The sequence below is a fragment of the Bradysia coprophila genome, unplaced genomic scaffold, assembly GCF_014529535.1.
Source record: "Bradysia coprophila strain Holo2 unplaced genomic scaffold, BU_Bcop_v1 contig_232, whole genome shotgun sequence".
Classification (NCBI taxonomy): Eukaryota; Metazoa; Arthropoda; class Insecta; order Diptera; family Sciaridae; genus Bradysia; species Bradysia coprophila.
The window spans coordinates 3,525,507-3,550,589 of NW_023503493.1; the positions used below are offsets into that span (position 1 = coordinate 3,525,507).

General features: G+C 38.9%; 3 protein-coding genes across 5 annotated transcripts; 1 reads left to right on the forward strand and 2 right to left on the reverse strand.

Moving 5' to 3' along the window:
- Window positions 1-3,185: 3,185 nt before the first annotated feature.
- On the reverse strand, window positions 3,186-5,358 carry LOC119075969 (upstream stimulatory factor 1). 3 transcript variants are annotated; one of them, XR_005087515.1, is made up of 6 exons: window positions 5,184-5,358; window positions 4,857-4,903; window positions 4,418-4,786; window positions 4,224-4,332; window positions 3,795-4,158; window positions 3,186-3,764 (listed from the first exon to the last, which is right to left on the reverse strand). XR_005087515.1 is itself a non-coding variant. In XM_037182555.1 (5 exons), exons 1-5 carry the CDS (start codon window positions 5,189-5,191, stop codon window positions 4,026-4,028), a joined length of 666 nt encoding a protein of 221 aa, XP_037038450.1. In that variant the 5' UTR covers window positions 5,192-5,358; the 3' UTR covers window positions 3,186-4,025. The 3 variants fall into 3 exon arrangements, 2 of the variants coding, with proteins under 2 accessions (XP_037038450.1, XP_037038451.1); XM_037182555.1 differs by having other exon boundaries at window positions 3,186-4,158; XM_037182556.1 differs by lacking the exon at window positions 5,184-5,358 and adding an exon at window positions 4,956-5,100 and having other exon boundaries at window positions 3,186-4,158.
- Window positions 5,359-8,451: 3,093 nt separating this feature from the next.
- On the forward strand, window positions 8,452-12,497 carry LOC119075947 (hormone-sensitive lipase-like). Its single transcript, XM_037182512.1, has 5 exons — window positions 8,452-9,744; window positions 9,826-10,035; window positions 10,127-11,364; window positions 12,190-12,315; window positions 12,404-12,497. The coding sequence occupies exons 1-5, from the start codon at window positions 8,766-8,768 to the stop codon at window positions 12,476-12,478; spliced, it is 2,628 nt and encodes an 875-aa protein (XP_037038407.1). The 5' UTR covers window positions 8,452-8,765; the 3' UTR covers window positions 12,479-12,497.
- A 9,420-nt stretch (window positions 12,498-21,917) lies between these two features.
- On the reverse strand, window positions 21,918-22,888 carry LOC119075971 (phospholipase A and acyltransferase 5-like). Its single transcript, XM_037182557.1, has 3 exons — window positions 22,848-22,888; window positions 22,172-22,782; window positions 21,918-22,101 (listed from the first exon to the last, which is right to left on the reverse strand). The coding sequence occupies exons 2-3, from the start codon at window positions 22,691-22,693 to the stop codon at window positions 21,964-21,966; spliced, it is 660 nt and encodes a 219-aa protein (XP_037038452.1). The 5' UTR covers window positions 22,694-22,782; window positions 22,848-22,888; the 3' UTR covers window positions 21,918-21,963.
- Window positions 22,889-25,083: the final 2,195 nt, after the last annotated feature.

Below are 25,083 nucleotides of genomic sequence, written 5' to 3' on the forward strand. Positions count from 1 at the left end.
GAATTTATATTGCGGTAACAACGCTTCGAAATAATGACGTGTTAAAGCACAAGCAAAATTAGCACAACAGCATCATAGGTGACGGTCGGATTCTCAGGTTAAGCATCAATGGGCGCGGTTAGTACTTGGATGGGTGACCGCAAAATTCATGAAAGTTTAGGAAAAAATTTTATTTCTCGAGATAGATTTGAAACGCGTCTCACAGCTATAATATAAGTTACACAGCTATTTTAACTACAGTCTTCGCAATATGCATTACACAGCTATATGCCAAAAAATGGGGGTGCTAAGTCCACTTATAGATCTCACACGCATATTGGGATTTTCCGTGTAGATAGATAGAAACATACAGAGTAAGTTGAAAGATTTTGATTGTTTGGGAAAAGTCAATTTGGTGCATTTTGTATGAAAAGTGACCAATTTCAAAACGATGTATCTCCGGCAATTTTAAACCTACATAGTCGAGTGATAGCTCGTTTTGCTCGTATTTGAAGCGAGAATATGATAGAATATGTTTTGTGGTGATATAAACCAAAGGGTAGAAACTGAAATGTTCGGCTATATATAGTTGCCGCGTCTCAAAAAAAATTCTTCGTTCTTTTTTTGGAAGTTAGACTGCGTCAAGTCCTCCGCTATCGCTCCGGACATGATGCTCTGCAGGTCAACGTTGGTAGTAATTTGGTCGATGTCGTCGCTAGTGAGGAACGACTCATCGTCCATTGTCTCTACTGTCAATTTCGTCAACCGAAGATGAATCTTAGTGAACTCCTTCCAATTGATTTTGCCCACCATAAGATTTTGAATCCGTAGCGTTTTGAGATTGGGAAATTCGACAGTATTCAATGACTCAGTCATTGACACATTCATTGAGTCAATCGAAATGGAATCGATTTTGGTTAGATGTTGAGCCATTGGTGCCAGAACGTTCGCACCGAAGACCTGACACAAAATTACACGACGAATGTTTGGAAGTAGTTTCATAAAATTTACAATGAATTCTGTGTCCTCCGGCACGTAACCCATTAATCTCATCTCACAAACACTGCAATTCGCCTTCAATCGTTTGTAAATGTTGTTGTCGCGTGGTATTTGATCGACGTTCACACTCAATCTGTTCAAGTAACCACTTTCAAAAAAATTCTTCGAAGCTTGTGTGGCTGGTGAAAGGTGAGCAAAAAACGAAAAATTCCAATTTTCTTACAAAAATTTCTCCAGTTAAACGAGACGTACAGGGTCGTCTGGGGTGTCATTAGAAAGGTAATCACATGTACTATTGAGCCGAATAGGGACTTGATGGTTTTAAAATTCATCCACACTGAAATATGTGCAGTTGAAGTTTTCAGCCGAAGACTTCCACTCTTCTTACAGAAATTTCTCGAGGTACACAAAACGTACATGGTCGTGTGGGGTATCATTTGAAAGGTAATTCTATGTGTTCTTAGGCCAAATAGGGACTTATGGGGTTTAGATGCATATGCGATGAAATATAGGCACTTAAACATTTCAACTTCTATTTCATCGCATATGCATCCAAACCACATAAAACCCGATTTGGCCCAAAAGCACATACGTACAATTACCCTGTACGGCTCGTATAACTGGAGAAATTTTTGTAAGAAAATTGCAATTTTTCGGTCGGCTGTTTTCCAAAAGAATCCCTCTTCACAACACAGCTGATGCTATTCGACACCCAGCCACGCAACGTAGTGCATAGTGCATGCTATTTGACACCGGTGCCGAATAGCATCGGCCTTTTTATTATGACGAAAAGAATGAGAACACCAGTCTAGGTGTTGTCTAAGGTTGTCTAAACGAGGTTGTGGTAGTAGTTTACATCCTTGTTTTCATCCTTGCTAAACTGTTTTACTTGTTAAGTGTAAAGGTTGCAGCCGAGCCAATGGCATGCTAGGCAAAATATTACATTGTTCCAAACAGGGACATAGGTTATTTTACACCATAGAACCATCGATTTAATGAGTTTTTAACGCTCATGTCAGAGAAGTAATGACTCATTTTCCCAAGGCTTAGTGCTCAAAACCGGTTTTCCCAGAGAGATGCTAATATGACAACAGAGTCGTTTCGACGGATATTAGCATATATCTCGGTTTTTTGCATTTTCTGGTCAAACGACAACAAAGTACCGTACTGTCTTGCTGTGACATTTTTTGTTGAGGTGTGTGGGATGTATTCCACCCCATGGCAAAGTTGACTAAAGACTAATATTTTCGGTTCATTTTACATCTTGTGATAATCAACTTTCGCATGGCATTAGAACGGAATACATTCGATGCTGCTACGTAAATTTATTAATTCGGAAATAACCTCGTAAAGTCACTCGTGCTTTTCAGCAACTTGCTTCGGTAGCTGTATTTTCGACAAGCGATGTTGTACATCTCGCCTTCGTCTCTGATATACAAACTCTTAAAAAGACAGCTACTGAAGCGTATTGCTTGAAAAACAGTTTGCTTTTATCAACAAAATTCTTACCTCATGTAATGGATTACTTTCGCAGACTCCAATGTAATCTACCATTATATAATAAGGGGAAAAATGTGAAAAATAGTGACGTTTCGTGTGGATTTTGTTAATCCGAGGCGAAGCTCAAAGAACACATGAAAACGATACTTTTCATCTTCTTATCCCGAGTTAAGTGTTGGATTTTATCTGATTTAAACGATAATCTTGATGTTATCCCTCTAGGTCAAATTTGCTTATCTCGATATACCTGTTCTAGGCAGATAAAATAGCGTATGCACCGCTACCCTAAATGATTATTTTGACGATTTGAATTATGTGCCCCACCTTCCAAATCTTCAAAGTTAACATTTTAGACAGAGGTGCATAATTCATAATAATTTATTATTATTATTTCAAGCACAACTTTCGACGCCTTTAACATATAAAATCCATTACGTAACTCGGGATAAAAATGAAAAGTAACGTTTTCGTGTGTTTATCGACCTCTGCTACGACTTGGATTAACAAAATTCACATGAAACGCCTATTTTTCTATTTTTTTATCCCTTGTTATGTAAATGACTTGACTATTACATGCTTTTCCCTAAGTGTGTAATGGGCCACTTTCGACCCTAGGGAAATCAAAAGTCTTTGAGTCTTTGTATTTCCTTATGACACTTTCGGTTCCGGGATGAGGCGTCACATTCACAATTAACAAAAATCCGCTCATTAATAATCTTCAGCATTTATTCATGTCGTTCATGTACAATAACATCAAATGGGCTTTCCTTCCTTCCTAAAACATTTTTAAGATCCATTTCATATACATAAAAAACAAATTTATTTTCTATTCAACATTTCGCTTGTGTCACAAAATAATATTAATTTCAATTGTTTTTTTTTTGTCTGATTTGATTGAAGTGTTTTCTACAACAATAAGCAAGACCAAGAACACTTTCTGCCTCGGTCTGTTCCAATAGAACTTTTTTTAAACTAAAGGCGACAGAGATTTTACGTGGACAGTTTTGCTCAGGATGAGTCGATTAATTTTTTCATCAATAAAATGCCAGCATTCCATGGTTATTCGGATACCAGGAGCTCATTTGCACGAACATTATTACAGACGAATTTTAGGCCCACAGGAAAGTATGCAAATTCGAATCTTGGTGTGACGTAAAAACGTGTGGATGCTTGAAGATATGTTTCGCCACAAGGTGCCGCGTCACCACAAGGTGCCGAGTCATCACAAGGTGCCGAGTCATCACAAGGTGCCGAGTCACCACAAGATCCTGAGTCACCACAAGATCCTGAGTCGCCATAAAATCCTGAGTCAAAACACGATGCAGAGTCACCACAAGATCCCGAGTGACCACAAGAAATAGGCGTTTCAAAGAAAAAATATATTCAAAATTTCGATATCCATCCTACAGCGCGGTCTTTCCAAAAAATTATTAACAAACAGAAAATAATGATCAGAAGCTTTACGCACTTCATCATCCGTGGTACAACAACTTTTCCATATATTCCCTTTATGCTAAATCATCACATTTTAGTCTCTGACCTATAAATTAACTTAAAATCGTAATATCGCCGTCAACGTCATACGCAATGCCATGTTTATCGAGTAATTCCTTCAGGAATTGGTTTTCCGATTGCAGTTTATTGTTAACTTCTTCGCTGGCTTTAAGGCACTCGCTCACACTGACAGAATGGAAATGGAAATTTATTTTCCGCAAATGAACCGACAACGTTTCGTCCATACTTACTCTTCATAATTGCTTTTCATCGACGAAATATACTCGCAGGCCTTGCTAAGAATGACACCCTTCGATTCTACAGCTGAATTCACAACATTGACCCTATCACGTTCTCCGCCTAGTTCCGAGAGATGGAGAGAAAACAAGACTGTTACACTCTTCGAAAATGGAAAATGAAAATATTCGGAGTGAACAAACCGTACCTGGTAGACCGTCTGCCGGTATCAATGAACCCAATTTCAAGATCCAATGGTTTATTTTATCCCTACGCCGACGTTCCACTTCATTGTGTGTAGCTCGCCGTCGATCATCCCGCTTTTTTGCCGGTGGTGGGCCAATTTGAACTTGTTGTGTCTGATGTGCGTCTACGGTTTTCGGTGCAATCTTTCGCGGATTATTCACTCGATTATTGACGAATATAGCGTTTGCATCGTGAATCACGAAATATTGCTGATTCGGAGTGACCACGGTGGTTGGCACCTGCTTTTCTGTGGGCAAATGAACGACACGATATCCAACGACGTCCGAACTTTCCTGTTTGAATGTTAACGATGCATCACAAGTGGACGAAGCTGGAAAAAATAATTTGTTGGTGTGGTCATTGACACAGGTCGAGTTTTGTTGTTGTTGCTGGTGTACTACCTTCGGAATTTTCATCAATCATTCCCAAGAGGTCTCCGTCTTCGGAACTGAGTAAGTAAAGAAATTTGTATCGATTAATGAATCAGGTGGACTAGATACAAATCAGTTCAATTCATTCACAAAACACCGAACTCAACGCACGCACGAACAACTTTCCGAATTATCGTAGTTCGGTTACGATATCAAGGGAAATTCTGTCCATTCCGAAACATTCTATTTGATGTTTTGAAATGCACTTCTCTAATGTCAAATCGAAATTACATAACGTGCGTGTGTACGAAAGCAGGCGAGTTGTAAAAAGAAAAACACCTTCCGTGGTCTACTCACTCAGCCATTATTTATCCGCTATTTGTCTGTAATCAAGGTGAATCGGTCACAATGTTGTTTACGGAATTGTTGTTATTCGTTGTATTGTTCAATTTGTTTATTTGTTATTTTCGATCACGAGTGTGATCTTTTAGCAAAAACTTTCTTCGTGTAAAGTAAATAAACAAAGTGTCATGTGACTGAGCGGCCGTTTCAGCTTCCAGGGTTTCCAGTGCAATGTGGCAATTTTAATTTTGGTTTTCTTTTAGCGATACCTTGAAACCGTCAAATTTGTCTATTGTTTTACTGTCAAATTTGACAGTAGAACAATAGTAATTTACATGACTGTGGATAAAAAGATAAAAAGTTAAGTTTTCGTGTGAATTTTGTTGGCCGAGGCGCAACCGAGCTCAATAAACACAAGAAAACTAGACCATTCATCTTTTTACCCCGAGTTATGTAATGGATTTTATCACATACGCGCGGTGTTCGGATGTCAAAATTACTCTACTAGAAGAATAATTCAAAAACTACACTTATCGTGTATGTTGTTGTCTCGCTTTCGCTCATGTTGATAAAATAGAGTACACTCTTGTCACTATCAGTCTCGGCAAGCTTCGACTTCTTCGTGACAAGTGAGTAATATATATTACATGATGAGGACGTCGAAAGAAGTGTTTGAAACATGAAAACTACGGTTTTCCAATGAAAGTATACTCTTTAGGTATCATCTAATGTCAAAATTTTTATGGAGCGGAGGAAATAGCGATTTCATGTAAAGAAACCGACCTCTCAATGATTTTCATTAAAAGGTGAGTTTGTTTATATGAAATCGCTTTTTTCTCCGGCTTGTATGGACGGTTTTCGACGCATGTAGTATGTAAAAGAAAATTTAAATTAGGTCTCCTTGTTGGCGTCTCTCTGTATAGCTAGAGTGAGAAGCAAAAGTATTGCTTGTTGGCGTTTTTGTCAAGTTGCAGTCTTTAACATTTGAAATGTCACGCTGTCATTTCTTTTCAAAGAAAGCCTTTGTATTGTGAATTCGTAATGACACAAAAAAATCTCAGAACTTTGACAGTAAGACATTTTAACTGTAAGCTTCAGAGAAATGTTAAGTTGGTGCACATGCGGCGAGAGATAGAAGCAAGATTAAGTGTTCATTCCACTCAACAAAAAGTACTCCGTGAGAGAGCAAGCTGTCAAATAAACAAAGAAAAAATTTAAAAAATTCAACTTTGTCTCTCACACTGAGTACTTTTTTCGTAAGAGGAAACTAAGCATTAGAAGGAACATGTGAATGACAGCCAACACCTATGGAAGAGAATAGACCGATGCAAAGAGAGCTATTTTCATAAAGATGTATGCGTGTTTACCGACGTACGGTAAAAATAACATGTGTGTGTCTTATTCTTTGCCATTGTGTTAAATGGAAATTTAAACCCTCGACAATACCGTACAGCGACAAAAATGGAATATACAGCTGAATTGAGCGAATCCTCTCTTTGCATCGATCGTGAAATTCTCTCGCGTTCTCTCCCATACGTGCCAGCTGTCATTCACATGTTCCTTCTATCTCGCCGCATGTGTACCAACTTAACACATTGCAGAATACTGCGCACGCTGGAACTTTAGCCACCCTGGAAAGTAGTAAAGGAGTCGAGGGCAAGGTCGAGGGTTACCCCCAAATAAAATTTTAAAAATCTAAAATTTAATTTTTGATTTTTAGAAATTTATTTGGAGGTAACCCTCGACTCCTTTACTACTTTCCAGGGTGCCTAAAGTCGACCAGTCACAGTAACCGGCAAAGTATTTACATTTCTCTCGTAAGCTTTTTCAGCAAAGTTATTTTGGGGAATCGACATTTAAATGTTGTTTCTGTGTATTGGGTGCCAAAATAACCAAGGTTCTGAAAGAATTTTACACGCTTCGTAATACTAAAGATACAAAACAAAAATAAGTCAAAGAGGGAGATAGAGAGAGAGAGTTAATTGCGCATTCGCATCCATTCAACAGGAAAAGGTCGTACGCGAATAAATTTCCACAAGCACACCACTTACCATAACACTTACTCATATGATCCTCAGATGGTTCGTTGCCAAAGAGTAGCGTTAAAAATATCGATTGTCCAATATTTGGAATGTTCGTACAGTTACTATACTGCCCTACAAAACGCATTAAAAGACTTATAGTTAAAAGAGATGCAAGATTTTGAGAGAGTAAACGTATGTAATTCTCTCACAAAATCGTGCACCTCTTTTAACTAAGTCTGTTATAGTTATTTACGTATCGATTGAGGAGGCCGTTAGAGTTACGTATTAAGTTTTGTATGCTCGCTAAGAGGACCGAAAGTAAGCAAATTTCAATTTAAGGGGCGAAAGCGATAGCTTTCGCCCCGCGAATTGACAGCTTTACTTTCGGTGCTCTTAGCAAGCATACAAATGTGTTTTGTAGGGCAGTATGAGTATAGTATTTTTCCCTACAACAAAACAATAGTCTCGCATAACTTTCGGTGCTTGATTTCTTATCACAGGTGTAAATACATTTTTTATAGATCAAGGTCCAAGGTTATTCGAAATGTCAAAAATCATCCACATAAAATAGAAACAAATGTTTGAATGGTTTTCTTGTAAAATATTGAGCTTAAACATTTACGCTATACAAGAAACAACTATAATTTCACCTTTCATATATTGGAAATCTCTGACTTGATCTATTCTTAGACGTAAATCGAAAAAAAAACTTACCGCCAGCAGAGGTATTTTATGGCCGAAATGTACTAGAAATGTAATTCTTTTCATCAAAATCTAGTACTATTACGTTTAAGCTTAAGTTTTCCAACAACATTTCTCTATCGACTAATGAGTATCATGGCTATAGATCATTGTAAAATAGTGGCGAACGGTCCAATGAAAGTATAAACCAGGTATGGTCTATTCATACAAACCGGAGGACATATCGATTTCATATAAAGAAACTCATCTCTCATGAGGCTCCATACAAAGTTTGACATTCGACCATACCTTGTGTTGACGTTCATTGGAACGGTCATCGTTGCTATAGACTCTTATGACAGGAAAATCTTCTTTTGTTACAACTTGCGGGAAATGTCAAACGAAGGAAAAATTCTTTTGTGTAAACGTTTGACGTTTGTTCAAACACCATTTCCCCTCCAAAACACTCCCCCGTCATAACAGTCTATGACGTTATTTAAAAAATATTGCGCTTTTAATCTCTGGAAAATGTAAAGTCATTTGGCTCCCACTGCGATGCAAAACGTCACGAATGCCAACGAAAATGAAATATCAAAACATAAAGAATTCGTGAAGCACTCCTCAACACAGCACAATTAAAGAAAATCTGAAAAAAATCCTTTTTGATATTTTCTCATCCAGTTGAGATACGAAGTGAAAAGAATCTGGCACACAGTGGATCAATGTCACCGTGCACAAGACATTTATTCGAACGACTGTCCACATCACAAACTGGGTCAATGAGCAAAGGAATTTTGCGATAGAAAATACACCGAAAATTGACACGAGATGCAAATTGCAGCGCACTGAAGTGTTTTTTACAAAGAGAAAAATTCCAAATTGTCCTCGAAATATGTCAAATGGACAAAATATGCCACCGTCGGATAGTGTATCCGCCGAACAGCCCACAGACAACACAACCGACTCGATTAAATCGCCCAATTACTTTGCGTTGTACGAGGCATTCGAAGATTTATGCAAAAACAATGTCGACTACTTCAGCGCGGATGACACCGAAAACGGACTACGACTGCACGGTGCTTTCATTTCGTTAATTGATCATCTGGCAATGGCACGGAACTATGTCACCGAAATAAAGGACTTTGCACACGAGTACGATTTCGATGAAGCAACACCCGGCAATGGTTACCGTAGCTTCTTACTCGTTGTCCGGTCTTGCATTAAACATTCGCTGAAGCTGAGCTCGTACATTATGCAGAATCGGAGCTCGTTGCTGTTCCGAAAGTCGATGTACATGAAAGAAGTGGAGGCTTGCAGTCATCTCTTGGCTAGTCTGTGCACCGTGTTGCAACACTTGCTGACTCTGCGGCAATGGAGTGACGTTGGTTCCTTATTTCCGACCGGTGTGCATACGGCCGCTGAACTATTCGCAACCGCCGAGACAATCAATCAGTACTGCTTCTACGGCAGGTGCTTAGGCATCCAATACTGTGAATCAATGCAATCCGTCCTGAAGTTTCTGTCCATTTGCATGGCAGGCTTTTCCGAAGCATTCTACAACGAAGGTGGCTACTTCACCAAAACGACCAGTTCGGTGTGGACCAGCGGCCAGTACTACTTGAATCCGGAGCTGAGGGCTCGTCGTATCGTCAACATTTCCCAGTATGCGGACATTGACTTTTGCAAAAGTTTTTGGTCGCTGTCCGAAACGGAACTGATGCACTCGCTGCCCAATTTCATTGGAAATTCAATCAAAATCAACAAAGTGATTACGATACCGCCGGAACCGTTACAGTTGCCAAATGCATCCACTAACGCAATGATTGACATTCCAGTGCCGAACAGTCATTTGGGCCCTGGACCTGTGATTGGTAAGTTACATTCATATTGACTCTGTGCGCGGAGTTCGTCCTCCATCTGCGGAATTTCAATTCCATCTTCCAATTATCCAGTGCGATTGATCAGCGCTCAATGCAGAACGGGAATGATGGGTGAGAAAAACAACGGCCAATCTCAGCTTCCTCCAGCTACCAAACTTATATTCCATTGCCACGGCGGAGGATTTGTCGCCCAAAGTTCTAAGTCGCATGAACTCTACTTACGAGAATGGGCTGTAGCGTTAGACATTCCAATACTATCCGTTGACTACAGTCTAGCCCCAGGTGAGACTACCAATCCTAAGAATTTATTGCAATCACCGCTGACATCCCGACGAACAAAGTTAACTAAAATTATGATCGTCTCATCTTTCAGACGCTCCATTTCCGCGTGCTGTTGAAGAAGTATTTTACGCCTACTGCTGGGCCATCAAAAACTGTTCGTTGCTCGGAACTACTGCTGAAACGATCATCTTAGCCGGAGACTCGGCCGGCGCCAATTTGAATCTGTCGTGTGTAATGAAATGCATCGAACTGGATGTACGGCGACCGGATGGTGTTTTCTTGGCCTATTGTCCGGTTCAGATAAGTTTCGATCCGAGTCCAGCCCGATTGCTTTGCCTTATGGATCCCTTGTTGCCGTTCGGTTTTATGATGCGCTGCCTGAAGGCCTACTCATGTCCCAATTCGGAAATAATCGAGCAGAACCGACGCATTAGGGAGAGCAAAGACGCAATCAAATACGCCACATCACAGATGAACAACTCATCGCTGTCGGCTGCTTCAGTTATGGCGAATGGTCGATCGGAATCGGAATCAGATTTGCCCACGTTTGTCCACTTGAAACCGGAAGATCGAACCGAAAATTCCGTGTCGTTGGATGGTAGTTCCAAGTGGGAACACGTTAATGTGCCTGATTTTCAAGACGACCACAAAAGTCCGGGCAGCGATGGAACCAGTGACACCTTCGCCAGTGCATCACTTCAAAGTCAGACTGTTGGTAATACGGAAATGATGACACCGGACGAAAGCAATGGCATCTCATTCGAAGAAGACTCACAACCGATAACCATCCATCGTCCGATCAACGGAGAACCGGACTTTACCTATTCGGCAACAGAAGATGCACTCCATCAAATAACCAACGACGATGCTTATCGTTCACATTCAGCTGCCGAAGCTATCGAAATTGCCGACGATGCGGCACCACCACCAACAACCGAATCTCAAAACGAGTCATCCAAGTACATCAACGCTTTCTGTGAACGTTACGTGCTTGACACGCAAAACGATCGGCCGGTCTTAAGATCAGTACCGGGCACACGATCGGAAGAAAACATTTTGTTGGATGAGGGACGGAATGTGATTAGTGTGCAGAATATTCAGAATAAAATCTACGAAGTGGTCGACAACATGACCAGCAAACTGTCGGCAATGACCACATCGTCGCCGATTCGTGACCATAAAGAGTCGGCGGTTCGTTCGAAATTGGATTCGATCAGTGCACGGAGTCCAGCGGATGAATTTGTGTTCGAGATTCCAAAGGATCCGTTGCTGTCGCCGTTTTGGGCTACCGATGATATGCTGAAGAAGATGCCAAGGACTCATATTCTGGTGAGTGAAACTTTCGTGATTTTAAGGAGTTGAGCTTGGGATTTTGCTAGGGAGGTGCGGGAAAACGGAAAAAGTAGGAAAATATGCAGTTTTGATTGCTTTCTTGACAATAGCTACTGTTGTACAAACCCGGCTGTTTCTGTCTCGTCAGTCCTTTCATTTGACATATCGCACACCATTTTTCAGCGAAAACATCCAGAGATATTCTGGAAAAACTAGTGAAAAACAGGCAAAACGAATCAAAACCAAAAAATCTGTTCCGGGAACTTGACTCTACCTATACTTGTGTCGCCGTTGTGGAGCACTTCCTAATGAGTCACGACAACGTTTTTCCGGTAGAAAGTTTGGTGGGCACGCAAAACAGAGACAGACAACGTAAAAGTCATATATTTTGAAATTTTGGGTCTCAAAACTGCGGTCGACCTATTTGCTTGTTTCCCGTCGGAAAAATTTCTTTTGAGTTTTAGGTTGTTTAACTGTGCTTTGCGTCGCGACTCAACGGGAAGCGCTCCAAAACAGCGACGGAAGTTTGGGGTCAAGTTCCAGGAACAGTTTTTTGTTTTGTCGGTTTTCACAGTTTGGATGTTTTCGTTCAAAAATGGGGTGCGAAATGTCAAATCAAAGGTATTGACATGACGAATCAGAATATGAGAATCAATCCAGCCGGTACAATAGTAGCCTTTGGCGAGAAAACAAACAAAACTGCATATTTTCCCACTTTTCCTGTTTTCCCGCAGCTCCCGCTTTTTTATGCACTTTCCCTATCTCAGTCAACACCTCTGATTGATCTAAATTTTTATCACACTTCCTCCTCCAAAAATACAGAGTGTCGACATGGACCCATGCCTAGATGACTGTGTTATGTTTGCAAAACGCTTGAAAAGTTTAAACAACGAAATTGGTATGGACATTTTACAAGGACTGCCGCATGGATTCCTAAACTTTGTGAAGGTTAGCATTCAGCGGTTTCTTCTGTTGTCTGATGAAGAAACGGAAAATAAAATTTTTCTTTTCTTTCTCCCCCTTTTTTCAACTACAGCTTTCAAAGGAAGCGCACGAAGGCAACATGGTATGCATTAAGCGACTGAGGGAGTTGCTGAACGCATCCGAGTAGATTTCAATTAATTTTTAAAACAGAAAAGTGATACTTTTATGCCTAATATTATGACGACGCAATGTAATTTAAACAAACAGAACGTTCTATTTAATTTATGTGTCTATTTGAAGCTCATTTGAATGTAAACCAAAAAGGAAAAACCCCTAAGAGAAGCTCATAAGCAAACAAAAACAGAAAGAAATCAAATTTTGCAGCTTAAGTTTTTGGAATCGTTTTTTTAAAGAGAGAGAAAAATAATAAATTATTTAAAATTACCAGTCCATGTTGTTGATCAGACAAAAATCTCTTAGAATATGAAGGCTTACGCAAGTCTTTTACCTTGTGTGGGAATTTTTTATTGCCGAAAAACCGGATACCAGGAAATCTACTCAGCGGGAAGAAATAATGAAAGGAAGAAAAGAAGCGGGTAATGACTGGAAACGACCAGAAATTTGAAAATGGCAGGAATCGGGAAATGACTGGAAATGGAAAAATCACTCCAAACTGGGAAATGACCAGAATCAGATAACAGGTGCGTATACAAGAAGCGAATCGAGAACTTTTGTAGGAAAAGAGAAAAAACGACCCGTCAGAACAGTCGGAGCGTGTCGAAAATATTATTAGCAGTCAATGGCAAGTGTTTTCACTTTACTAAAATCACAAATCAAAGTGTCCTTTTCAATTGAATAAGATCAAGTAGACATCGAAAAGGCCTATAAATACGGCGAATTTATATGAAAAACATTCAGAATAAACACAACTACTGAACGGGCTGCATGCCCTAAGTAACGAGTTTCTCTCATAGTAGATGTACTGGCACATGCGTGTTGGGGAGAATATCCCTCCAGTACAAGTAGAACCATCGATGCAGCGGCCGACCGACGAATTAAGAAGAATTAAAATTCTTGACATGGCGCCCAACGTGTGTGGAAGGTTCGTTGCATTGGTGGTCCCGTTGCAGCAGCAAGAGTCAAGGCGTAACATTGGTCGTGGTGTTACACGCTGGTTGGTCGAGTCAATCGAATCAGATTGGTGGTCGTCGTAACGCCCAGCAACGAAGGTCAATTGGCAGGCGTCATTGACAACGAGACGGCAGTCGTAAGACGTAAGTCCAACAGTAACAAGCGTAACATTGGTCGTGGTGTTACATGCTGGTTGGTCGAGTCAATTTGGTGGAAGAATCGGATTGATGGTCGTCGTAATACCCAGCAAAGAACGTCAATTGGCAGCAGCACAAAGAAGAATTAGCAGTTTCGTAACATTGGTCGTGGTGTTACACGCTGGTTGGTCGAGTCATTCGGTGGTCAAAATCGAATTGAAGGTCGTCGTAACGCCCAGCAACGAGAAGAAGAAGAAAAAGGCTGGTTGGTCGAGTCAATTTGGTGGAAGAATCGAATTGATGGTCGTCGTAACGCCCAGCAAAAGAAGTCGTTAACAGCAGCAGCAAGTAGAGGATGGTCAGTACAAGAGGAAGGCTGGTTGATCGAGTCATTTGATGGTCAAAATCAAATTGATGGTCGTCGTAACGTCCAGCAAACTAGATAGAGTCATTGTCAGGCGTCATTAGCAGCAAGAAGAAGAAAGTTATAGAAGGGAGAAATGAGCAAGGCTGGTTGGTCGAATCAATTTGGAGATTGATGGTCGTCGTAACGCCCAGCAGAGCAGGTCAATTGGCACGCGTCATTGGCAGCGGAAAAAAGACCAGAGTCGGCAGAAGAATTAGCAAGGCTGGTTGGTCGAGTCAATTCGGAAATTGATGGTCGTCGTAACGCCCAGAGGAGAAGGTCAATTAGTAAGCGTCATCGGCAGCAGCAAAAAGAGTAAAGTCGGCAGGAGAATTGGAGCAAGCTGGTTGGTCGAACCAATTTGGTAGCGACACCGAATTGATGGGCGTCGTAACGTCCAGCAGAGATGGTCAATTGGCACGAAGAAAGATAGCACAGTCTGAAGAGAGAACTTCAATTTCAATTGGCAGAAATCTGTGGGCATAGCAGCACGAAGATAAATAGCAGCCTGGTTGGTCGAATCATTCGGTGGTCGAATGATGGTCGTAACAATCAAGAAACGTTAACAGCAAAGAAAGTGAAAAGCATGTTATGGTTTCCTCAACATTTCGGATACCATAGGTGGGAGAGTCAAAGCATTGGTAAAATTCGCATAACATCAGTCATTAGCAAGCATTGGTTCAAACGGAAGCATTGGTAAAATTCGCATTGGCAAAAGACAACAGTCGAATTAGCATATTTTCGTTTTGGAGTTTCCTCGAGACCTACGGAAACTGGTGGGAGTGTCGAAAATATTATTAGCAGTCAATGGCAAGTGTTTTCACTTTACTAAAATCACAAATCAAAGTGTCCTTTTCAATTGAATAAGATCAAGTAGACATCGAAAAGGTCTATAAATACGGCGAATTTATATGAAAACCATTCAGAATAAACACAACTACTGAACGGGCAACATGCCCTAAGTAACGAGTTTCTCTCATAGTAGATTTACTGGCACATGCGTGTTGGGGAGAATATCCCTCCAGTACAAGTAGAAACAGTGGAACCATCGATGCAGCGGCCGACCGACGAATTTAGAAGAATGTTAAAATTCTTAACAGAGCGTATTACGCCCGTAAATGTAGTTAAAGTAAAATTATTATGAAAAGTGTTCATCTTAGAAATTGCGCATAGCGCAATTACGAAACCCCGTACGACGTTCCCTTCAAATTTAACATAAATTTCAAATAGCCCAAAAATTTTAATTCATTGAGTATAGATACTACGCTTATCGGCTTCAGTCCGAGGACCTAGATTTAAAAAAAAAATTAACAACAATTCTATTCTGTGTTCGATTACCTTCCAAATGAAACAAAAATTACTAAAAACGGATGAAATTTACTCGAGTTATATGCAAAATACGCTTAGGGCTGAGTAACGGTCTCAGTCCAAGGGCCCAAATTTAAATTTTTTTCCAACAACATTCTATTCGGCCTTCGATTACCTTTCAAATGTAACAAAACTTACGAAAAACCGAAGAAATTTACTCGAGTTATTTGCAAAATACACTTAGGGCCCTAGTAGCGACCTTAGCCCAAGGACCCAAATTTTACACTTTTTTCAACAGCATTCTATTCGGTGTTCGATTACCTTCCAAATGAAACAAAAATTACTAAAAAAGGATGAAATTTGCTCGAGTTATATGTAAAATACACATAGGGCCGAGTAGCCTTTCACTTCTATGGCCCTAACCCATCGTTTATTTTGCCGTAGATATCCCCAAAAGACCTTAAAACACTTAGGCGGCCCTAACTCACGAATTTCGACTATTTTTCAGAGATTTTTTTTATCGAATTTGATTTACTCAAGATTTCGACGTGACGGACAGATGAACATATAAAATTTTTATTGCGGATTTGTCATCTATGAACATAGGCAAACACTTTGCCCTCACCGTCTGCTTCGAATTCCATCAATTACACACGGCATCGTAATCCTATTGAGCCCCTTTGTACTTCGTACGGGGCTAAAAAGTCTTGTCATTGAACTGTCATAGTGATCAAACGAATGTTTTCGATCGCTTCGGTCGCGATTTGAGGTTTTACAAAATCGTTCATCCATTTTCTTCACTTCGGAAACGTTGAAATAGTGTAGATTTACTGTACCTTTACTTACAGTCGGAGAAAAATAGATTTCGGGATTTTAAGAGACATCATCTTTTTCATCGTTTTTCTGTATTCTCTCATTTCGCATGTTATTTCAAATGACAATTGAGAGAATTAGAGAATTGATGATGTCTCTAAAAAACCCGAAATCTATATTTCTCCGACTGTAGTCATTTTTTTTCGCTCGTCCGTTCGAGCTATTTTTCAAAATAAGTACATTTTCATTCATCCTTAGGATGGCTCCATTGACAACATTTTTCGCTCGCTTCGCTCACTCCTTCGTATCTGATGGGATGAGAACGAAAGTCTTGAAAATCATCAAAAAATTATTTCTTTGATTTTCTCTATCTCTTACAAATCTCTGTGTTACAAATAGGCCTTGTTCTCTTGTACAAAATGTGAGATAAGGAGCTGAGGCTCTCTTTTACAAAATGAAACGCATAAAGAATGTGGCACAAGGAGCTTTCCTTTTACAAAGTGTGACGCAAGGAGCTTATGATAATATCCCTTTTACAAAATGTGACGAAGTAGCTCGTGCTCCCTTTTGCAATTATGTAACTTACGCAGAGAAGGATGCCTTTTAGAAATACAAAAATAATTAGAAATTGTAACGGAATAAGCTGAAAGTGTGAGTTTACAAAATATAAGAGGAACAGGAAAGAGACTTGGACTTTTAGAATAACAACAAATTTGATAATACTACGCTAAACTTGAACTTTAGAATCAAAATTTTCTCTAAGATGCTATTCTGGAACACGCGGCCGAATAGTCTATAAGATGCTATTTGTACGCGTGGCGAATAGTCTATAAGATGTTATTCGCACGCGAAGGCGATTAACAACGGCCATAATAGCAAAACTTTTCCTACTGCCTCACATTTTTTTGCGAATGCCACACCGTTCTACTCTCCATACTCTGAGACTTTGTCGAAGAAACCAATACTCTAGCTGCCGCAGTTCCAAGAATAACTTAAAACCATAAATACCTGTAATTATGTGGGACACGATTTTATTGAGTTGTTTACCCCTCAGCACTCTCTAATTAATGGTAAAGGTTATCGAATTAGTCCGAAAATATCTGAAGTGTCGATTATGAAAGACCAGTACATCTTCAGCTTTACACCAGTTATTCAAACTCAACCTTGCTCAAAGAGAAATGTATTTTTTGTGCAAAATTTTATGCTTGTTTTGCGTTGTGCTTTACGCAGCATTCTGTACTGTCGATGAATATTCTTACGATGAACAAAAAGCTTGTATGTTGAAACGTCTCACTCGTCCGAGCTGCCTAATATTGCAGTAAGATACAGCGACTGGTATGAATTACGACCCTCGCTTCGCTCGAGCCGCAAACGTCACTCGTCGGAGTTGTCTAATGTTAGATTTGATTGACTTTTTATACTTACTGTAGTGTATATGTAATTTTAGATATATGCTGCTTGTTAATTATCAAATATCAATTATCAAATCAATTATTTTGTTCATTTAATGCATTTGTATTTTCTGGCATAACTTTCGAATAGTTGATCACACATAGCTCATCTTGATCTTCCAAATGTCAAATGGATAATTTTGGGAACCTAAATTTTTCACGATTTTCTCCAGTCACGGGAAAAACACATTAAATTATCAATTATCAACAGAGTAAAATCCTGTTTTTCTGGAATAGTTTCCAGTACCTTATCCCGGCATGACCCATCTTCGAACTTAGCAAGCATGGAACCCAATTATCATGTCCGGAGCGATAGCGGAGGACTTGACGCAGTCTAACTTCCAAAAAAAGAACGAAGAAATTTTTTTGAGACGCGACAACTATATATGGGCGAGAATTTAAGTTTCTTTCCTTTGGCCTGTATCACCACAAATACTATTCTTTCTTATTTGCGCTTCAAATACGAGCAAAACGAGCTATCACTCGACTATGTAACTTTAAAATTGCCGGAGATACATCGTTTTGAAGTTGGTCATTTTGATAGAAAATGCACCAAATTAACGTTTTCCAAACAATCAACATCTTTCAACTTACTCTGTATGTTTCTGTATGTTTCTATCTGTCTATCTGTCTATCTGTCTATCTATCGACGGTCGATCTCGGAAACTAGTCAGCCAATCTCCATGAAATTTTGCAGGAACCTCAGGGTGGGAATAAAAATGAAAATGTGATGCGCCATTACCCCAGGAAAAACCAGAATTTTGTTTTATTGGCCTCGAAGTGGTTTCTGAGTGTGGTTTTCGAGGATCGGGAACGCGTTTTCGGCTGTGGCTTAGCTGTATTGAAACCTACAGCGGCGTGTGACCCATCAAATGAAAGGTATTCGTAACACGATTCAAACAAAAAAATAACTAAAAAAATCGGGTCAGATTCGTTTGAGCTAGAGTGATTAGAGTGACCAAATTTTGAGCTACTCGAGCGTAGGATGAAAGGACTAATATTTTTGCGATTATGAGAGATAGAGAGTTACTTTCTTCGGCAAAGTCTCAGAGTTTTACGAGTAGAACAGAGGGGCATATGTGAAAAATGTCGAAAGTTGGAAATGGGTGGGTCAATTATGTTTTTAGAGGTATTTCTTGAATGGTGGCAGATAGAGAGTTACTTTCTTCGGCAAAGTCTCAGAGTTTTACGAGTAGAAAAGAAGGGCATTTGCGAAAAATGTCGAAAGTTGGAAATGGGTGGGTCGATTTTCGATTTTCGTTAAATTTCGTCAAATTTTCGAATTTCGTCAAATTTTCGAATTTCGTCAAATTTTCGATTTTCGTCAAATTTTCGAATTTCGTCAAATTTTAGAATTTCGTCAAATTTTCGATTTTCGTCAAATTTTCGATTTTCGTCAAATTTTCGATTTTCGTCAAATTTTCGATTTTCGTCAAATTTTCGATTTTCGTCAAATTTTCGATTTTCGTCAAATTTTAGAATTTCGTCAAATTTTAGAATTTCGTCAAATTTTTGAATTTCGTCAAATTTTCGATTTTCGTCAAATTTTCAAATTTTGCCAAATTTCCGAATTTCTGTTATAAACTGTTATAAAAAGCTGTGTTCTAAAACTTCTAAAACGACTGATACCCCAACAAAAATCTCTTCGAGAAAAGTGTGACGCAGTCTTTGAAATACAATTTCTAAAATGAATGATATCGCTAGAGTTGACGCTTTCAGCTTCGTTACGCAAAAATTAAATTTTACACCCAATTAGTTCAAACAAGCTGGCTTAGGTTTTCTCATCATCTGCCAAATAATTTTTACAAAAAAAAATTTTGACTGGAAACAACCAAAATTTTACCAAAAAAATCTGCGTCGCAAAGTGGCAGATGTTCAGGAACAGACCAGCAAGAAAATTTATCTGCCACATGCGACGCAGATTTTTAGCCCCGTACGAAGTACGAAGGGGCTTATAGGATTACGATGCCGTGTGTAATTGATGGAATTCGAAGCAGACGGTAAGGGCAAAGTGTTTGCCTATGTTCATAGATGACGAATCCGCAATAAAAATTTGGGCCGTCTGTCCGTCTGTCCGTCTGTCCGTCTGTCCGTCACGTCGATATCTTGAGTAAATCAAATCCGATTTCAAAAAAAAAAATTTTCCCTGAAAGATAGTCAAAATAGTGAGGCTAAGTTCGAAGATGGGCATATTCGGGTCGGCCCTTCGTGAGTTAGGGCCGCCTAAGTGATTTAAGGTCTTTTGGTGATATTTATGGCAAAATAAACGATGGAAATGTAAATGACACGGCAAATGATAGGTATTGTCAATACCAATCCAGGAAAAAAAAGTTTTTTAAAATCGGGTGAGTGAACCGTGAGTTAGGGCCTTAGAAGTGAAAAGCTACTAGGGCCCTATGTGTATTTTACATACAACTCGAGTAAATTTCATCCGTTTTTCGTAATTTTTGTTTCATTTGAAAGATAATCGAACACCGAATAGAATGTTGTTGAAAAAAAAATTAAATTTGGGTCCTTGGACTAAGGCCGTTACTAGGGCCCTATGTGTATTTTACATATAACTCGAGCAAATTTCATCCGTTTTTCGTAATTTTTGTTTCATTTGGAAGGTAATCAAAGGCCGAATAGAATGTTGTTGAAAAAAAATTAAATTTGGGTCCTCGGACTAAGGCCGCTACTAGGGCCCTATGTGTATTTTACATACAACTCGAGTAAATTTCATCCGTTTTTCGTAATTTTTGTTTCATTTGAAAGATAATCGAACACCGAATAGAATGTTGTTGAAAAAAAAATTAAATTTGGGTCCTTGGACTAAGGCCGTTACTAGGGCCCTATGTGTATTTTACATATAACTCCAGCAAATTTCATCCGTTTTTCGTAATTTTTGTTTCATTTGGAAGGTAATCAAAGGCCGAATAGAATGTTGTTGAAAAAAAATTAAATTTGGGTCCTTGGACTAAGGCCGTTACTAGGGCCCTATGTGTATTTTACATATAACTCGAGCAAATTTCATACGTTTTTCGTATTTTTTGTTTCATTTGGAAGGTAATCAAAGGCCGAATAGAATTTAGTTGAAAAAAAAATAGATTTGGATCCTCGGACTGAGGCCGATACTAGGCCTATGTGTATTTATACTCAATAAATTAAAATTTTAGGGCTATTTGAAAGTTTTGTTTTATTTGAAAGGAACGTCGTACGGGGCTTCGTAATTGCGCTATGCGCAATTTCTAAGATGTACACATTACATAATAATTTTACTTTAACTACTTTAACCGGCGCATAGGCTTACGGTCAAAGTAGGGTGACAGACGCACTAGGGTCACGTACGCAATAGATATACGGGTTTGTACGGGGCTCAGTCGCAGCAAACGCTCCGACTGTTCTGATGGCTCGTTTTGGTAAAATTTTGGTTGTTTCCAGTCAAAAATTTTTTTTGTAAAAATTATTTGGCAGATGATGAGAAAACCTAAGCCAGCTTGTTTGAACTAATTGGGTGTAAAATTTAATTTTTGCGTAACGAAGCTGAAAGCGTCAACTCTAGCGATATCATTCATTTTAGAAATTGTATTTCAAAGACTGCGTCACACTTTTCTCGAAGACATTTTTGTTGGGATACCAATTTTAACAAGAAAGCTTTGAAACAAAATTTTCATTTATAGTTTTTTAGCAGTCGTTTGTCGAAAGCTTGGTTAATAAAAAAAACTTTAAACACTAAACCACTAATCCAATTATTCAAAAATCACAGAGTAAGTTGAAAGATTTTGATTGTTTGGAGAATGCCATTTTTCATGTTTTTGTACTGAAAATGACGACTTGGAAAACGCAATATCTCCGGTTCCCGAGCACTTTGGTAGGCGTGTGATAGCGTGTTCCTTGTATTTTAAGTGAAAACATTTTAAAAATAATTTGGTCAACGATATTGGACATTTCGGCGAAAGTAGAATTCTCGCCCATACATAAGTTGCCGCATCTCAAAAAAATGTTCTTCGTTCTTTTTTTTGGAAGTTAGACTGCGTCAAGTCATCCGCTATCGCTCCGGACATGATGAAAATGGAAAATTCCATAGAATTCGCGATTTTAGCCTTAATTTATTGTGTGAAAAGTGTTGGTCCATTGCTAAGCGGATGTCAGAAGTGGATTTCTCCTTTTTCAACCAATTAACTTTTCACGGACGGCAAACATACAATAACATCATTATCTAGTCAATCACTTCTTTTGATTGCAGTTTTTTCAACGAATTGTGGAAAAATCTTTTACTTCATTTGTTTCAACATACGATTTTCAAGATATGAACATATTGGCCTATGTTAACCGTTGTCTCATCGCTATCGATAACAGATGACACAACCATTCTGAAGAAATGATAAAACGTCCTGTTTTCCAATCTAAAATTTATTGTATTGGCAGCAGTGAGCAGATTTAAACATTAGCCAATGACTGATGACAATAATAGTTTGAGAGAACTCGACGTGGTGGCGGAATTCTGGCTCGCAGCAACTTCAAACATTTGTGCCACAGTTTCCTTCAAATCTTCTTTTTGTGTAATTTGCTTGACTGCTTCGATCTGTTAGCTCGAAATAACGATATGGACTTCAATTGGTCATTTTTTTCAAACCAATATTTTGCTAGCTCACCTGACTGCTGAACGGAACGCCAAATTTCATTTTTGTGGCAAAATGTTCGCAATTGTAGTTAACTAAATTGTAGAACGTGACGCGATGGTTAAGTTCCTCTTTCATTAGCTTCCTGGTGTCTGACTCCGATAGCACCAGCAGTTCTCTTCGTTTCGACTCACTGATCTTGTTATTGATACGACAGAAGTCATTTCCAGCCAGTCGCATCAAATTACGCAATTCCACATGCCCTGTGAAATTGTCGAACGCATTTTCGACCGTCAGCCTATCAAATTCCGGGTTGTTCAACTGAATCACTGTTTCACCGTGAACGAAAACGCACCAATGAAAGTAGCCGTGACGCTTTATCTCAATCATATCGGCAAACGTTGCTTGGCGTAGTAGATCTTCATTGCAAGGCTGAAAATCTGGTGCTGTTTCGTTGATTGAGTCGAGAATTAATCGCTGAACGTCATCGATTTCATCGGTCTTTGAGTGAACGCCGCTTGTAACACAAAGCACCAGCAAGATAAGATAGTTCATTTTCGATTTTAATCTTTTTGTTCCTTTTAAAGACTTTTGGAACAGTTTCACTTGTAGCTTGACGAAAAAAAATCAATCGAAACGAATATCTAATCGAATCCGATGCTGAATGTTGACTGCCAAATTGAATGCTTATTCTATCTGTAATGTTAACCTCTACTCAAAAACTGGTCAGACTGGTTGATTCATATTTTAATTAATTTCTTTTAATTAACATCAGAAATGATCTGATCTCCTGTTTGCAAATAACATTAATTTCATTTGATGTACGAGGAAATCGGTTGATGACCAAAGCTTTGAATAATGAATAGAGACAAAACGTGGGGAAAACCGCTCCAAAAAATGTGTACTACCATAACAACGGTAAGTTGTTTACTGCCTGCCCCATGCGAAAGTTGACCATTACGTAACAGTTTGCTCCTTCGAAAATGATCCATTAAACGAAGGAATAGTTTCGGTTTCTTAGTGATAATAGAGAACGTCAGATTTTTCGCCGGTAAGTGCAAAGACGATAACGTTAATGCTAAATGTATGAATGGTGTCACTGGTGGACTGTCATATATAAAAAAATCTTTAAATTTTGACTTACAGATTTTGACCAAACATAATGCCAGTGTGTAAGGCATTATCTCAGGACTACAGAAAAGTAGTTAGTTTTTCTATTGGATTTGTATCCTTCTGTCAGACTTTGAAAATTAATTTTTTTCTCATTGATTATGCCACGATTTTATAGTCTTATCGCTTATCGCTGAGCAGATATACATCCGATTGAAAAACAAACTACTACCGGAGGCCTGAGATCGTCCGCCACACACTGACATTATGTTTTGTCAGAATCCCGTCAAGTCTCTAATGGGGAAAGACGGTAGCACTATAGCTAAATGGAAGGTAGACTGTCACCTGAAAAATAATTACATTTTGACTTAATGTATGACCAAACATAACACGTTGAATACGTAATTGCTAAGTCTTATTCGATGCTCGGTTTTGTCATCAGAACTTGTAAGGAGTTTAAGAATGTCAAAACCTTGAAGAGTTTATATTTCGCACATGTGCGTTCGTATCTGGAATATGCTTCAGTCGTTTGGCACTCGTATCAAGAAACTTTCATTGATAGGATTGAATCGATTCAGAAGAAGTTTTTGATGTTTGCACTCAGACGATCAGGGAGACGTGACGAGAACTATAAACTTCCACCTTACATTGACAGATGTTGCTCCATCGACATTGAACCGCTTGCTAGACGCAGTGCATTTTTTACTTTTGACCTTTTAAGTGGTGGTCTTGATTCATTTGAAATAACGAGAAGAATTACTCTAAATCCTCGTCCCACTCGAGCTGACGATCTACTCATTGTCGATGAACACAGGACTAAGTATGGTTACCATGAACCAATAAATAACATGTGCTTGGAATTTAACCGTTTCTCACAGCTTTGGTTTCAGGGTATGCCGCGGAACTCATTCAAAACGACTGAATGTTGAATGTTAGAATGTTAGAATGTTGAAGATTCCAATCAAATTGAATGGTAAGATCAAAATGTCTTGACTGATTTCACTTGCAAATATGCTGGACCTATGGTTCTTTTTCTAATCGGTATCGATTAGGTTATTTAGGTCTCACGACTTTAAAAAGTGGTCTCACGACTTAACTCCGAGTCTTATCGACTTGTGCCGAATCGAGCCAGTCTAGTCGACTGGCTCCCGCTAACCACTAACCGTTCATTTCCAGGTGGCTCAGAAAACGACCCATTGACGACTTTCTGGTTATTGGTCAAACGAGACGTGACTCACTCCTATGTGACGTTAGTGAATGTTTTTATTTATGTTTTTGTTCTATTTTTTTCATTCAACTTGACATGTATAATCTTTTTCTGTTCTTTTATTGTAAAATTAAAAATGCAAGTAGTCAGGGGGCGAATGCCATTGACGAAATAAATAAATAAATAAATAAATAATGGGAGTATATACCTTATGATCTCAATAGTCCAGTAAAGTAATAGATTAGGGCTAGGGTAAGCCTTTTCAGTATATGTTACGTAGGCTTTCTCCGGTTTTCAGGTGGTATACTGTATCAATGCAGGCAGGTGTGATCATGACGTAATCAATGATTTTAAAAATGAATTTCAAAGACTATTGCACAGCAGAGATATAAGTCCGATCGAAAAACTAATTACTTTACCGGAGTCCTGAGATCATGCGCTACCCACTGTTATTATTTTGGTCGAAATCCATTAAGTCAAAATTTAATAATTTTTTAGATGACATTCCATCATCATTTACATTTAGCGTTAGTTACAATGAATTTCCCCTTATTGCTTGGCTCATGCGAAAAAGATTTGATTATCACAAGGGAATTCACTTAAAATGAACCGAAAATATTCCTCACGT